Raw genomic sequence first — 16,912 nt, 5'->3', positions numbered from 1 at the left:
CTCTTGCTATCTGTTTTTATATTTTTTGCTAATTTCTTTTCATAATCTAACTTCCCTTTCTTAATCAATCCTTTCGTTACTTTTTGCTGTCTTTTGAAGACTTCCCAATCTTCTATCCTCCCACTAAGTTTGGCTACCTAAAATGTCCTTGTTTTTAGTCGGATACTATCCTTGATTTCTTTACTTAGCCACGGATGGCTGTCATTTCTTTTACACCCTTTTTTCCTCAGTGGAATATATTTATTTTGAAAGTTGTAAAATAACTCCCTAAATGAACACCACTGCTCATGTACCGTCTTACCCTTTAATCTATTTTCCCAGTCCACTTTAATCAATTCTGCTCTCATACCATCATAGTCTCCTTTATTCAAGCTCAGTACGCTTGTTTGAGAATCAACCTTCTCACCCTCTAATTGGATATGGTTTGAACAAATCTCCGCCCACAGAACTGGCCACGCCCCCAACTCTCGAGCACGAGTATTCTCCAATTGTATTTGTTCAAGGCTTTCTCAACATTGTGACCAGATTTTCAGGTGCAGCAGGAAACAGAACCATTTTTCTCATCTTTGCAATGGCAATACTTTGAGCGTTTTTTTAAAAAGAATTATCTTCACTGAGACCGGCTCGGCATTATCTGTTTCTTTGAATGGATTTTTATGGCATAAGTCACATTGAAAAGCTTCTCCGATTGCAGGATCGTAAACACACTGTGCCTAATATGACAGCGTTTTACCCGAGCAATGCAACTCAGCTGGATATATGAAATCTGGAGTAAATTATTGTGATGGTTTCTTTTCCAACGATGGTTAAATGAGGTGAATCTATCATTTTAATACTCAAAAATAAAATATATGGTGTGGGCTTGGCGCTTTCCTTGGGGCCCAATTGTTTATGCTGACTTACACCCATTTTAAGTTCAGCATATTCTAATGAGATTGGGAGGATACTTAGGCATAACTTGATATCAGCAAAATGGGTGTGACATTGGGCACCATTGGGTCTAACTTCTGGGTTGCGCCCAAGAAGGAAACTGCAGAATATTCCCAGGTACAGGGACAGACTAGCATGAGCAGTAGTGCCTGTGCTCATCTCTTGGTAACTGTATCTCTTTGCCTGTTATTGAAGGAAAAGTGTCTGCTGAGCTTCATAGCAAGAGGATTTGAGTACAGGATCAAGGATGTCTTACTGCAGTTATACAGGGCCTTGGTGAGACCACACCTGGAGTATTGTGTGCAGTTTTGGTCTCCTTACCTAAGAAAGGATATACTTGCCTTAGAAGGAGTGCAGCGAAGGTTCATCAGACTGATTCCTGGGATAGCAGGACTGTTGTATGAGGAGAGATTTTTTTTATTCGTTCATGGGATGTGGGCGTCGCTGGCCAGCATTTATTGCCCATCCCTAATTGCCCTTGAGAAGGTGGTGGCGAGCCGCCTTCTTGAACTGCTGCAGTCCGTGTGGTGAAGGTTCTCCCACAGTGCTTTTAGGTAGGCAGTTCCAAGATTTTGACCCAGTGACGATGAAGCAACAGCGATATATTTCCAAGTCGGGATGGTGTGTAACTTGGAGGGGAACGTGCAGGTGATGTTGTTCCCATGTGTCTGCTGCCCTTGCCCTTCTAGGTGGTAGAGGTCGAGGGTTTGGGAGGTGCTGTTGAAGAAGCCTTGGCGAGTTGCTGCAGGGCATCCTGTGGATGGTACACACTGCAGCCACAGTGCGCCGGTGGTGAAGGGAGTGAATGTTTAGGGTGGTGGATGGGGTGCCAATCAAGTGGGTCGACTAGGCCTGTATTCACTCGAGTTTAGAAGAATGAGAGGGGATCTCATTGAAACATATAAAATCCTGACAGGGCTGGACAGACTGGATGCAGGGAGGGTGTTTCCCCAGAACGAGGGGTCACAGTCTCAGGATACGGGGTAGGACATTTAAGACTGAGATGAGGAGAAATTTCTTCACTCAGAGGGTGGTGAACCTGTGGAATTCTCTATCACAGAAGTCTGTGGAGGCCAAGTCACTGAATATATTTAAGAAGGATCTAGATAGATTTCTAGACATAAAAGGCATCAAGGGGCATGGGGAGAGAGTGGGAATATGGTATTGTGCTAGAGGATCAGCCATGATCATATTGAATGGCAGAGCAGGTTCGAAGGGCCGAATGGCCTACTCCTGACCTATTTTCTATGTTTCTAAAGCTGTGTTATATAAGTTGGTTATTGACTGCACCTGTGAGGTTAATCAAAGTCTTCCATGTCCCTGCTTTGCTGTGTGTATTTGTTCTTGTACTTGATGCTGTATTATAAGATTACAAATTGATTTTTTTAATTTAAAATCCTGGTGAGTTTTTTATTCCCTATTTATGACAGCGTTTTACCCGAGCAATGCAACTCAGCTGGATATATGAAATCTGGAGTAAATTATTGTGATGGTTTCTTTTCCAACATTGTTCCTGAAACAATGAAGTAAACGAGGGCCAAAAACAAAAACAATCGCGATCTCACCGTATTTTATATCATTCAATATGAAACTTTGAAAAAAGATGTTAATAACCGAGTTCCCCAGTTAATTATTCTCAATAAAACCACCCTCTGAAAACTGCGGCTTGTTTGTAGAAACACTTTATCTTCACTCCAATTAAAATCCTGCTCACACGGACTGCAGACTTTACTTCACCTGAACATAAAATGGGTGTTGTCTGTACCATGTGGTCCCCCCATCTCCCCCACCCCGGGCACCACCACTGGCACCTGAAGGTGGGGACCCCTGCTGGAGTATAGTCCCATAGACCCAAGGAGCCCGCTGACATCCACACGTGCAATACTCTTACCCTCACTGAGATCAGCTAGTTCAGCACCGGCCACCACACATTGGGCTGACACACGGAGCTACTTGGGGAGCTTTAGAATCCACTGTCACCGCGCCCCCCCACCACACCCGGCCTATCGTGATGGGCTGAATCTTGCTGGAAAAATAACGACATGTTAACAACGCAGACCGTTATTAATGCGTGAATCGGCCAGCACGTTCAGGGGATGGAGAGATACGCCGTGAGTTGCGAATTTCCAGAACTTGCTGGTCGATTTACCGTTTACTTCGCACAAATGCCTCCTCACCCTTAGCCTCCCCGTTATTTTTAAGAACTTGCTGGATTTGCATATTAATTGTGTAGTAAACTCACCGCATAAAGTTAGGGCTGGAACTTAACAGTGTAAGTACCTCTTTAATGATGTGATAATTATTAATACAATGCCAGTCAATTTCTCTGGCCAAGAAATGGAACAATTTAAATTGTTCAATCTCATTCCTTCAGGCAGTGAATTGTTGTTAGAGATTTTTAAAACATCAAATTTTAAATTTAATTTTTTTTTCTTACTTTTCCTTACTGGCTCTTTTTTCCCTCTCTCTTAATCTAATCTTTCTTTCCCTCCCTCTATTTCTCTTTCTTTCCCTGATTTGACTCTAATTCACCCTCCATCTCCGTCCGTCCTCTGTATATTTCTCAATCCTTAAATCTCATTGGTTAAGGAGATAGACTGTTGGTCCTGCCATTCACTAAGGTCCCACTGATGTCCCATTGCCCTCACCGCTCCCTTATCAGCTCCACTTCCAGCAAGTTACAGCACAAAACATTTCGAGCTGAAGGGTGCAGGAAGGAGTCCAACTAACAGCGTACACCCCGAGATGCCCCACTCCAGCAAAATCCAGCCCAATGTGTTTAACACATGGAGGTGTAAGCAGCACAGAAACGTGCTTTAGTTTAAAAAGATTCCGTTTGACTCTCTCAAAAACAAATGGAAGTTTTGATTGCCATAATAAAAACGGTGCAACCATGAAGCTTGAAATAATTCTATTTGCTTTTGCCTAAAGTCTTCTTACAATCGGTGGGTAACTGTGCAATTTTTCTGCAGGTTGAGTGTGAGCAGAAACTGAGTGTGGCCATGCCAGCTCTTAATGCTGCTATAGCAGCTCTCGACACGCTGAAGGCCAGTGACATCACCCTGGTGAAGACAATGCAGAGTCCTCCATTCGGTGTCCGTCTAACACTCGCTGCAATTTGTATCTTGAAGGTATTACACAAAGCACAGAGTCTGTTGTAAACTGAGAAATGCAATGAAAGTGAATTCAATAAAACCAGTAATTGATGGGCAGGGCCAGACACTGACCCTGCAAGCTACCAGATTGTTGCAAAAACCCAACGAAGTTCAGAAATCCCTTTCAGGGAAAGGAACCTGCCACCCATACCTGGTCTGCCTTATATGTGACTCCAGTCACACACCATGTGGTTGACTCAGGGCAGCCAGAGTTGCGGAATAAATGCTGCCTTTTTATTCTTGCCCCTTTGGTTTTAGTCATTTTTCGCTCTGTCTACAGCTGCTGCTTTTGGTGTTCAGCTGCAGTAGCCCTGTGGAGTAGATTCACTGGAGCTCGTACCTCATTCTAAGGAACGCCTGGTACTGCTCCTGGCAAGCCCTCCTACACTCCGTATTGAACCAGAGTTGGCCTCTTGGCTTGATGGTGATGGAGGAATGAGGGATATGCCAGGTTGTGAGGTTACAGATTGTGGTGAAAATGCAATTCTGCTGTTGCTGATGGCCCACAGCACCTGATGGATGCCCAGTTTTGGGCTTCAAGATCTGTCCTTGGTCTTTCCCAAATAGCACGGGGTGGCAGTGCCACACCGCACGGTGGAGACGCGACATTGGTCGGGAATTTCCTCTGATCGGCTCCCACTTCACTGCCATAACTTCACTGGAGGGTCTTACAACACCAGGTTATAGTCCAATAGTCCAACAATTGTTGGACTATAACCTGGTGTTGTAAGATTCTTTACATTTGTCAACCCCAGTCCATCACCGACATCTCCACATCTTCACTGGAGGGGGCAGGAGAAAGTATCAAATCATCACGAAAATACTCAAAACAAATTGAGAATATCAAGATTATGTACACACTTTAAATTCACATCCGGCTACGAAAGCTCACTGGTTCATCTGCCATCCAGTTGATATTTTGGAAGTCTGCCACTGACCTATCTTACTGTTCACATATCCTGTGTCTACCAAGATCCAAGTCCAAGGATTGATCCTTGACTGTTACAAACTTCACAGGTCAGCAATAGATATTTTCTCAGGTTCAGCGTCACTGGTCCCTCCTGTGAGCAAATCTCACGACCCAACGATCTGATTTACTGCCCAATATCTAGTTCAACAATAGCCTGATTCAGGGAACATAACCATGGACCCCTTGTTGAGTTTACTGGATATCATAAACTCGCACTACCTGTTTTCTCCTCTCTTTTCGGAGAGTGGACTGAAAGCACTAGAGTGAGATGGGGCTGGTTGTAACCCAACAAATTGATATATTTACATGAAATATATGAATCAACAGAATACATTTCTCCATTGAATTACCTCTACAACACCTTGCATTTATATCGCACCTTAAACCTAGTACGACACCCCAAAGCGCTTCACAGGAGCATAAACAGACACAAAGTGACACCGAGCCACATGAGATATTAAAACAGGTGAGAAGTAGGTTTTAAGGAGCATCTTAAAGGAGGAGAGAGAGGTAGAGAGGCGGAGGGGTTTAGGGAGGGAATTCCAGAGTTTAGGGCCTAGGCAGCTGAAGGCACGGCTGCCAATGGTGGAGCGAAGGAAGTGGGGGATGCACAAGGCCAGAATTGGAGGAGCGCAGAGTTCTCAGAGGGTTGTAGGGTTAGAGGAGGTTATGGAGATAGGGAGGGGTGAGGCCATGGAGGGATTTGAACACAAAGGTGAGAAATTTAATTTTGAGGTGTTGCCAGGCTGGGAACCAATGTAGATCAGCGAGCACAGGGGTGATGGGTGAATGTAACATCCTGTAGATCGTACATACTGCAGCCACAGTGCACCTGTGGTGGAGGGGCTGGATATTAAGCCCAGTGGAGGGGCACTGAGCAAGGGAACCGCTCTGCCTGGATGGTGTCGAGCTTCTTGAATGTTGTTGTGGCTTCACCCATCCAGGCAAGTGGAGAGTATTCCATCACACTCCTGACTAGTGCCTCGTAGCTGGTGGAAAGGCTTTGAGAGGTCACTTGCTGTAGAATACTCAGCCTCTCGCCAGCTTATATAGCAGCTTATGTGACCTCAGAGTGCCCCAAAGTGCTTCACATGCAATAAAGTACTTTTGAACAACATAAGAACATAAGAAATAGGAGCAAAAGTCAGCCATCCAACCCCTCGAGCCTTCTCTGCCATTCAACAAGATCATGGCTGATCTTCTACCTAAACACCATTTTCCTGCACCATCCGCATATCCCTCGATGCCTTTAATACCTAGAAATCTTTCGATCTCTGTTTTGAATGTATTCAATGACTGAGCCTCCACAGCCCTCTGGGGTAGAGAATTCCAAAGATTCACCAGCCTCTGAGTGAAGAAATTTCTCCTCATCTCAGTTCTAAATGGCCAGCCCCTTATTCTGAGACTGTGACCCCTGGTTCTAGACTCCCCAGCCAGGGGAAACATCCTCCTTGCATCTACCCTGTCAAACCCGGAAAAAATTTGTATGTTTCAATGAGATCACCTCACATTCTTCTAAACTCTAGAGAATACAGGCCTAATCTACTCAATCTCTCCTCATACGACAATCCCGCCATCCCAGGAATCAATCCGGTGAACCTTCGTTGCAGTCCCTCTGTGGCAAGTATATCCTTTCTTAGGTAAGGAGACCAAAATTGTACACAATACTCCAGGTGCGGTCTCACCAAGGCCCTGTATAACTGCAGTAAGACATCTTTACTCCTGTACTCAATTCCTCTTGTAATAAAGGCCAACACACCATTTGCCTTCCAAATTGCTCGCTGCACCTGCATGTTAGTTTTCAGTGACTCATGTACAAGGACACCCAGGTCCCTTTGAACATCAACATTTCCCAATCTCTCACCATGTAAAAAAATACTCTGCATTTCTGTTTTTCCTACCAAAGTGGATAATTTCACATTTTCCACATTATATTCCATCTGCCATGTTCTTGCCCACTCACTTAGCCTGTCTATATCCCCTTGAAGCCTCTTTGCATCCTCCTCACAACTCACGTTCCCACCTAGTTTTGTGTCATCAGCAAACTTGGAAATATTACATTTGGTCCCCTCATCCAAATCATTGATATAGATTGTGAATAGCTGGGGCCCAAGCACTGATCCCTGCGGTACCCAACTAGTCACAGTCTGCCAACCTGAAAAAGACCTGTTTATTCCTACTCTCTGCTATCTGTCTGTTAACCAATTCTCAATCCATGCCAGTATATTACCCCCAATTCCATGTGCTCGAACTGTGTGGGACCTTATCGAAAGCGTTCTGAAAATCCAAATACACCACATCCAATGGTTTCCCCTTATCCTACTAGTTACAACCTCAAAGAACTCCAGTAAGTTTGTCAAACATGGTTTCTCTTTCATAAATCCATGTTGACTCTGCCAAATCCTATTATTATTTTCTAAGTGTCCTGTTATCACATCCTTTATAATGGATTCTAGCATTTTCCCTACTACTGATGTCAAGCTAACAGGTCCGTAGTTTCCTGTTTTCTCTCTCCCTCCTTTCTTAAATAGTGGGGTTACATTTGCTACCCTCCAATCTGCAGGAACCATTCCAGAATCTGTAGAATTTTGGAAGATGACAACCATGCATCCATTATCTCTATAGCCATCTATAGCTACACTATTGAAGTGTAGTCACTATTGTAATGCAGGAAATGGGGCAGCCAATTTGTGCACAGCAAGGCCCCATAAACAGCAATGTGATAATGACCAGAAAATCTGCTTTAGGTGTTCATTGAGGGATAAATATTGGCCAGGACACCATAGAGAACTCACCTGCTCTTCTTCATATAGTGCCGTGGGATCTTTTACATCCACCTGAGAGGGCAGACGCGGCCTCAGTTTAACATCTCATCCAAAAGGGCATGTGCTGGGATCCACCATGGTTGAGGATGGGGATGTTCATGGAGCCTCCTCCTCCTGTTAGTTACCATTCTTAACTGGTTGTGATGTGTTACAGAGCTTTGCTCTGATCCATTGGTCATTGTTCGCTCTGTCTACAACTACTGCTTTTGGTGTTTAGTGCAGGTAGCCCTGTGGATTCACGAGGCTCGTACCTCATTCTATGTTATATGAACATAAGAAATAGGAGCAGGAATAGGCCATTCGGCCCCTCGAGCCTGCTCCACCACTCAATCAGATCATGGCTGATCGTCAACCTCAACTCCACTTTCCTGCCTGATCCCCATATCCCTGATTTCCCCTAGAGTCCAAAAATCTATCCCTCTCAGACTTGAATATATTCACTGACTCAGCATCCACAGCCCTGTGGAGTAGAGAATTCCAAAGATTCACAACCCTCTGAGTGAAGAAATTCCTCCTCATCTCAGTCCTAAATGGCTGACCCGTTATCCTGAGACTGTGCCCCCTAGTTCTAGACTCTCCAGCTAGGGGAAACAATCTCTCAGCATCTACCCTGTCAAGCCCTCTCAGAATCTTATATGTCTCAATGAGATCACCTCTCATTCTTCTAAACTCCAGAGAGTATAGGCCCATTCTACTCAATCTCTCCTCACAGGACAACCCTCTCATCCCAGGAATCAATCTAGTGAACCTTCATTGCACCCCCTCTAAGGCAAGTATATCCCTCCTTAGATAAGGAGACCAAAACTGTACGCAGTTCTCCAGGTGAGGTCTCACTAAAGCCCTGTACAATTGTAGTAAGACTTCCTTACTCTTGTACTCCAACCCCCTTGCAATAAAGGCCAACATGCCATTTGCTTTCCAAATTGCCTGCTGTACCTGCATACTAACTTTTTGTGTTTCTTCTACCAGGACACACAAGTCTCTCTGAACACCAACATTTAATAGTTTCTCACCATTTAAAAAATATTCTGTTTTTCTATTCTTCCTACCAAAGTGAATAACATACATTTCCTCACATTATACTCCATCTGCCACCTTCTTGCCTACTCACTTAACCTGTCTACTCAACCTCTCCTCACAGGACAACCCTCTCATCCCAGGAATTAATCTGGTGAACCTTCATTGCACCGCCTCCAAGGCAAGTATATCCTCCCTTAGATAAGGAGACCAAAACTGTACGCAGTTCTCCAGGTGAGGTCTCACTAAAGCCCTATATTCCTTTGCAGACTCTTTGTGTCCTACTCAGCTTATTTTCCCACCTAGCTTTGTATCATCAGGAAACTTGGATACATTACACTTGGTCCCTTCATCCAAGTCATTAATATAGATTGTAAATAGCTGAGGCCCAAGCACCGATCCTTGTGGCACCTCACTAGTTACAGCCTGCCAACCTGAGAATGGCCCGTTTATTCCTACTCTCTGTTTTCTGTCCGTTAACCAATCCTCCATCCATGCTAATATATTACCCCCAACCCCATGAGCCCTTACCTTGTGTAACAACCTTTTATGTGGCACCTTATCGAATGCCTTTTGAAAATCCAAATATACTACATCCACTGGTTCCCCTTTGTCTACTCTGCTAGTTACATCCTCAAAAAACTCTAATAAATTTGTCAAACATGATTTCCCTTTCATCAAACCATGTTGATTCTGCCTAATCATATTATGATTTTCTAAGTATCCTGTTACCACTTCCTTATTAATGGATTCCAGCATTTTCCTGACGACCGATATCAGGCAAACTGGCCTGTAGTTCCCTGTTTTCTCTCTCCCTCCTTTCTTGAATAGTGGGGTAACATTTGCTACCTTCCACACCACTGGGACCGTTCTAGAATCTAGAGAATTTTGGAAGATCATAACCAATGCATCCACTATCTCTGCAGCCATCTCTTAAGTTATGTCTGGTGCTGATCCTAGAAAGCTCTTCTAAACTCTGCATTGAACCAGGGTTGGTCTCCTAGTTTACAGGTCTACTGCTGATGACCCACAGCACCTCATGGATGCCCAGTTTTGGGCTGCAAGATCTGTCCTTAATCTGTCCCACTTAGCATGGTGGCTGTGCCTTACTGCAATGGTGGAGATGAGACTTTGGCCAGGAATTCCTGCGATCTGCTCCCACTCCGCTGCCATAACTTCAACGGAAGAGCGGAGGAAATCCCATTTAGGCCACACTTACGCTGAAGTTACGGTGATAGAATGGAACCAGCTCTGAGGAAATTCCTGGCCTTTGTCTTCACAAGAACTGTGTGGCAGTCACTCCCAACAGTGCTGTCCTGAGGCAGACGTGACTGCGACAGGTAGGGTGGTGAGGACGAGGTCAAGTAGGTTACCTCCTCATGTTGGTTCTCTCACCACCTGACACAGGTGCAGTCTGGAAGCTATGACCTTCAGGACTCAGCTAGCTCAGTCAGTGTTGGTATTACCAAGTCTCTCTTGGTGATGGACGGGAAGACAACTCAGCTTTCATGGTCATTTTTCTAGTGCCAGCCAGAATTCAATTTCACAAAGGATTTGAATGCAAGACCTCTGGGTTGCCACTCCAGTATCAGTTCCGTAGCCTCTTATTTCTCTTGACAGTCCCATGGGGCCTCTGCTGCCTCTCTCACCTTGTGAAATAATATAGTGGGTCAGATTTAGCACTTGATCTTCATTCTCTGCAACACTGTTTTAAGGAGATTGTTATTACTTTTTTTGAGCTAGCAAATGGAAAATATTTTATAAACTATTTATCAAAATGATACTTGAATTAAAACAAGGAACCATGGAAAATACAAGAGAGATAAATCATAAAATCATAAATAGATAAATCAGATAATCATACACTTTTAGACCACGTTTTTATATATTTCAGATTTATTTCTGTTGTTTCATATATAAAAATATATATATATTTTTAGATAAAACTGATAAAACTTTGGGTAATTTGTGAAGCAGAGGAGTAGAATTGGTTGGAGAGCAGGAGCTGGGAAATGCAAAACTGAGACACTGCAGTGCCACCACTGGTGGGAGGGTGTAATTACAGCGTGACAAGTTTACATAGGCAGTTTCAAACATATGAACATACGAACAATGATGGACAGGAAAAGACCCTTTGGTTCATCCAGCTTGTCCCACACAATCATGATACCTTGTGCATCACAATATACACACACCCCACCCCACCTGAAACCTTGTGATCTCCTGGGAGAGGCAAAAAACCAGATCAAAACCCAGGCCAATTTGGGAAAAAAATCTTGGAAATTTCTCTCCGACCCCTGGCGATCAAAACTAGTCCAGGAGATCACTCTGGCCCCGATAATTCTATGCCTTACATTGCTTACTTTTTATAAGAGGTGATCTCCAGCCAATAACAGGTCCAGCTCTCATGTGAAGGAATTCAGCGATTCGGCGTCCACCGCAAGAGCTTGTTCCAGGGGCCCACTATTCTCTGGGAAAAGAATCACCTCCTGATATCTAACTGCGATCTGACCTTATACAACTTAAAATTGTCAACCCCGGTCCTCCCTAACGTATTTAATTGGAACAAACCAGCAACTGGAACACAATCTATTCCCTTCATCATCTTATAACAGACTCTCAGTCAGATCATCCCAAGTCTACACTTCTCCACATTGTAGAGTCCCAGCTCTTTGAGCCGATCTTGATAGCTGAGATGCTTCAAACCGGGAATGAGTCTAGTGGCCCTCCTCTGCACCCTTTCCAAAGCCTCAATATCACCCACTATGTGAGGAGACCAAAACTAGACACTGTATTCTAACTGAGGCTTAACCAAGGTCTTGTACAAGAACTAAATATTCTGCTTTGTCTGAGAAATGCCCCTCAACACCCTGTTTGCTCTAGATATCACTTCACGGATTTACTCATGAATCTTTAAAGACCTGTGCACTAGAGCGCCCAGATCTCTTTCTTTCTCCACCTTTATTAATGCTTTTCCCTGAAGGGTTTATGTATGTTCAGCATTCACCCTGCCCACATGCATAACACTGCACTTTTCCAAGTTAAACATCATTTGCCAGTCACGAGCCAAGTCCCCCAACACATCAAGTTCCACCTGAAGCAGCGAAGCATCGTCCAGAGTCCTGACATTCACACAGACCTTTCCTTTATAAATGTAAACATATGGAAATATGAAATTAAGAGCAGAATGTATGACTTTCAAATGGGGACTGAATTATGTCTGTATCCCCTGGTCTAACTCTCTCTCAGCCTCTAACCCCACTCCACCAGGGTATAGTGTGTCTGTGTATCAGTTTTCATATCGTCACACTTCAGAGTGTCAAAATTATTTTAAAAAAGAAAGAAAGCCAGTCATTTTCTATTGGTTTCCTCTGACCTCCAATTGACAGGGTCTGTCTAAGATTAGCCAACTTCAAACTGAGCTCAGGAACACATATAAATTAAACCTTGTGGCCTTTAAGGGAAATTGGGTATTATGTTATATGAGACTGCACCTGAGCAGTAGATATATATATTGTGTGTGACAGGGTAGAATCCTGCCCCCCGATAAAGCAGAACATCCTCCGAATGATCATAAACAGCGTCAGGCGAGATCCTCGGCTGGGGTTATAAATGTGAAACACACAGAATTATCTGTTCAACTTTTGTCCCCCTTTTTAGGGAATTAAACCTGAGAAAAAAGTGGATGCAAACGGGAAGAGCACAGATGATTACTGGCCCTCTGCGAGGAAGATGCTTGGTGATATGAAATTCCTGGAGTCACTAAAGGTAAACTGACAAAAGAACATAAGAAATAGGAGCAGGAGTAGGCCATTCGGCCCCTCGAGCCTGCTCCGCCATTCAATCAGATCATGGCTGATCTTCAACCTCAACTCCACTTTCCTGCCCGGTCCCCATATCCCTTTAGAGTCCAAAAATCCATCAATCTCAGTTTTGAATATATTCAACGACTGAGCATCCACAGCCCTCTGGGGTAGAGAATTCCAAAGATTCACAACCCTCTGAGTGAAGAAATTCCTCCTCATCTCAGTCCTAAATGGCCGACCTCTTTTCCTGAGACTGTGACCCCGAGTTCTAGTCTCTCCAGCCAGGGGAAACAATCTCTCAGCATCTACCTTGTCAAGCCCTTTAAAAATGTTATACGCTTCAATGAGATCACCTCTCATTCTTCTAAACTCCATAGAGTATAGGCCCATTCTACTCAATCTCTCCTCATAGCACAACCCTCTCATCCCAGGAATCAATCTAGTGAACCTTCGTTGCAAGTATATCCTTCCTCAGATGAAGAGACCAAAACTATACACAGTACTCCAGGTGTGGTCTCACCAGAGCCCTATATAATTGCAGCAAGACCTGCTTACTCTTATACTCCAACTCCCTTGCAATTAAGGCTGACATATTATTTGCCTTCCTAATTGCTTGCTGTACCTGCATGTTAACTTTCTGTAATTCATGTACAAGGTCACCCAAATTCCCCTGACTACCAACATTTCTTAGTCTCTCACCGTTTAAAAAAATTCTGCTTTTCTATTCTTCCTACCAAAGTGAATAACTTCACATTTCCCCACATTATACTCCATCTGCCACCTTCTTGCCCACTCATTAACTTGTCTATATCCCTTTGCAGACTCTTTGTGTCCTCCTCACAGCTTACTTTCCCACCCAGCTTTGTATCGTCAGCAAACTTGGATACATTATACTCTGTCCCTTCATCTAAGTCATTAATATAGATTGTAAATAGCTGAGGCCCAAGCACTGATCCCTTTGGTACCCCACTAGTTACAGCCTGCCAACCTGAGAATGACCCGTTTATCCCTACTCTCTGTTTTCTGTCCATTAACCAATCCTCTATCCATGCTAATATATTACCCCCCAACCCCTAATCTTGTGTGGCACCTAATCAAATGCCTTTTGAAAATCCAAATATGCGACATTTGGTGTCGGCAGGAAGTGTGTCTTTGTTGGAGTTCCAGAGATTGTACAAAATACAAAATCTTTTCCCCTTATTTGTTCTGCTCACCAAGGTGAGAACTGACGGTGCTTGAAATATTTTTGCAGCCAAACAGTCGAAGGCACTCCCGTATTAGAGTCAGATTGAAAGTAAAGTCCCCACACACAGGCTGGGACCGCTGAGACACTGGCTGTGGGGCCCATGCAGTTACAGTAACAGTACTATGATGGGGAGAGGTGATGGAGATTGGTGTATATGTGTCAAACAGACAAGTAAGGCCACAATCAATGTCAGAAGCAAAATTCTGCGGATGCTGGAAATCTGAAATAAAAACAGAAAATGCTGGAAATACTCAGCAAGTTGGGCAGCATCTGTGGAGAAAGAAACAGAGTTAACGTTTCAGGTCGAAGACCTTTCGTCAGAACTGGAAAATGTTAGAGTTAACAGTTTTTAAGCAAATATAGAGCCAGGGAAATGGGGGTGGGGGGGAACAGAGGAAAGAACAAAAGGGAAGGTCTGTGATAGGGTGGAGGGCAGGAGTGATTAAATGACAAAAGGGGATGATGGTGCAAGGCAAGGAGGGTGGGAATGGGACAAGTTAAGAAACAAAAGACGGGTCTAGAGGAGCTGTAAATGGCAACAGCAGAAGCATTAGCAGCACCTGCTGTCCGAAAAAATGGGAGCAGTGGTTAAGATCTGAAGTGATTGAGATCAGTGTTGAGTCTGGAAGGTTGTGACGTGCCTAATCGAAAGATGAGGTGCTGTTCCTCGAGCGTCCGTTGAGTTTCATTTGAACAGTGTAAGAGGCCAAGGTCAGAGTGGGAGGGGACGGGGAATTAAAATGGCAAGTCAGGGTCATGCTTGTGGACTGAGCGGAGATGTTCAGCAAAGCAATCACCCAATCTGCGTTTGGTCTCCGGATTGTCGAGGAGACCACCCCCTGAGCAGTGAATACAGTGTACTAAGTTGAAAGAAGTACAAGTAAATCGCTGTTTCACCTGGAAGGAGTGTGTGGGGCCCTGGACGGTGAAAAGGGAGGAGGTGAAAGGGCAGGGGTTGCATCTCCTGCGCTCACATGGGAAGGTACTGGGGGAAGGGGAGCAGGTGTTGGGGGTGATGGAAAAGTGGACCAGGGTGTGGCGGAGGGGAAGATGTGCTTGGTGGTGGCATTGCGTTGGAGGTGGCGGAAATGGTGGAGGATGATATGTTGGATGTGGAAGCTGGTGGGGCGGGAGGTGAGGACAAGGAGGACTCTATCTTGGTTCTGGGAGGGAGGGGAAGAGGCGAGGGCAGTGGTGCGGGAAATGGGACAGATACGGTTGTGGGGGGAAGATCTCCAAAGGAGATGAGGTCAGTGACGGTCTGGGAAACTATGGCTTGATATTCGAATGGCTCGATGCCCTGTACAGCATCTTGATTAACAAATAAGATGAAATTTGAACTTAGGCTGCCTGAAGTTTCAGAAAATGAAAGTGTGCCTCCGCAGCTCGATCAAATTTGTCTCTGATGCCAACGAGGAAAAGGTAGTGTGGAGACAGCTCTGGGGGAGGCTCTCACTGATGGGTAGACACTGGCAGCATCATCCTGCACTATTGGAGCCGGCTTTGAGACACTCGCAACAAGGCACTAGTCATAAAAGCGTCCTGTTACAGAAATTGACCTCATATTCAGGAGGGCAGCCTGTATTGCAGCAACGCAACATTCCCAGTTCCCATACTGTTGTTCTCAAAGCTTCAATTAAGAGTTAATTTAGGCTGAGCCTTTTTTTGTGATGTAAACTTGTTCCCATTTGGAATTAGATTGAGACGGCAATAACTCATTTCATTTCTAAACAATTTTACAACACCAAGTTATAGTCCAGCAATTTTATTTGAAATTCACAAGCTTTTGGAGGCTTCCTCCTTCCTCAGGTGAATGTGGAAATTCACGTTCACCTGAGGAAATTCACGTTCACCTGAGGAAGGAGGTAGCCTCCGAAAGCGTGTGAATTTCAAATAAAATTGCTGGACTATAACTTGGTGTTGTAAAATTGTTTACAATTGTCAACCCCAGTCCATCACCGGCATCTCCACATCATTTCATTTCAGAACCCCTGGAGTCAGCAGAGAACATCTCATCAATCTGAGCTACATTCAAACCAAGGTCCCAGAGCTGAACAGGCTCTATGTGAAGCCACTGCAGTCCCAGTTCTCTACATCTGCTCATTGTTTTGTTTCCATCTATCAATGCTGTGTTGTACTCTCCACAGGATTTTGATAAAGACAACATCCCTCCTAAAGTGACAGCCCACATTCGAAGAGATTTTATCAGCAACCCTGAATTCCAGCCATCCGTCATTAAGACCGTCTCCTCAGCCTGTGAGGGCCTCTGCAGTTGGGTCCGAGCCATTGAAGTCTATGATAAAGTTGCAAAGGTGAACATCACACCACAATACAGTTTGTTAGTTTTATATTGTGTTCCATGAGACTCAGTAAAGTGAGAGGGAACGACCACAATGAGGGAAATGTAGCGTTTACAGGCCGTCAAGCATTGACGTGTCACCATGAGTTATTGTACATTGTGTTCACACCATGTTTATACATTACACAAATTTCATACATCACTACTTGGAGTTCATTGGGACAGCTGTACGCACTCGGGAGGCAACTCACGTTAAGAGGATTGAGACAGTCCCATCACTTTTAAAAAGGATTTAGTGCCCTTGCACCCTATCAACACCACAAGCCAGCAGTACTCTCAGCCTGGACTGTCAGCAGTAGTCCCAGAGTCGTGCCGTTAATGGCCCCATTTCAGTAAATAGAGGGAGAGGGCAAGTAGAGGCCACTTCTCCCTCCAAACCGGCCCCTACACTTTGCTCTGTCGGCCTCGCTCTCTGCTGGGTTCTACGAAGCTGAGAGGTTTCTACATCTCTGGCCCTTTCAGGTTCCACACCAGCTCTTCTAGACATCTCCCCACCCTTGTAGTGGTGGGGGTCGTCTGGTGGTGGGGGTCGTCTGGTGGTGGGGGTCGTCTGGTGGTGGGGGTCGTCTGGTGGTGGGGGTCGTCTGGTGGTGGGGGTCGTCTG

General features: G+C 44.7%; 1 protein-coding gene across 1 annotated transcript in view; it reads left to right on the top strand.

The window, feature by feature from the left end:
- Positions 1-16,912, top strand: part of LOC137341904 (dynein axonemal heavy chain 3-like) — a 490,604-nt gene that overhangs the window by 283,701 nt on the left and 189,991 nt on the right. The window contains exons 40-42 of the mRNA XM_068005410.1: positions 3,903-4,061; positions 12,558-12,665; positions 16,097-16,261. Of these exons, the coding sequence (XP_067861511.1) occupies positions 3,903-4,061; positions 12,558-12,665; positions 16,097-16,261 (432 nt within the window). The remainder of the gene's footprint in view (positions 1-3,902; positions 4,062-12,557; positions 12,666-16,096; positions 16,262-16,912) is intronic.

This window comes from Heptranchias perlo, chromosome 24, assembly GCF_035084215.1.
Source record: "Heptranchias perlo isolate sHepPer1 chromosome 24, sHepPer1.hap1, whole genome shotgun sequence".
In the NCBI taxonomy this organism is placed as follows: domain Eukaryota; kingdom Metazoa; phylum Chordata; class Chondrichthyes; order Hexanchiformes; family Hexanchidae; genus Heptranchias; species Heptranchias perlo.
The sequence above is the reverse complement of the archived record's forward strand: the minus strand, read 5'-3'. Positions and strand labels throughout refer to the sequence as shown.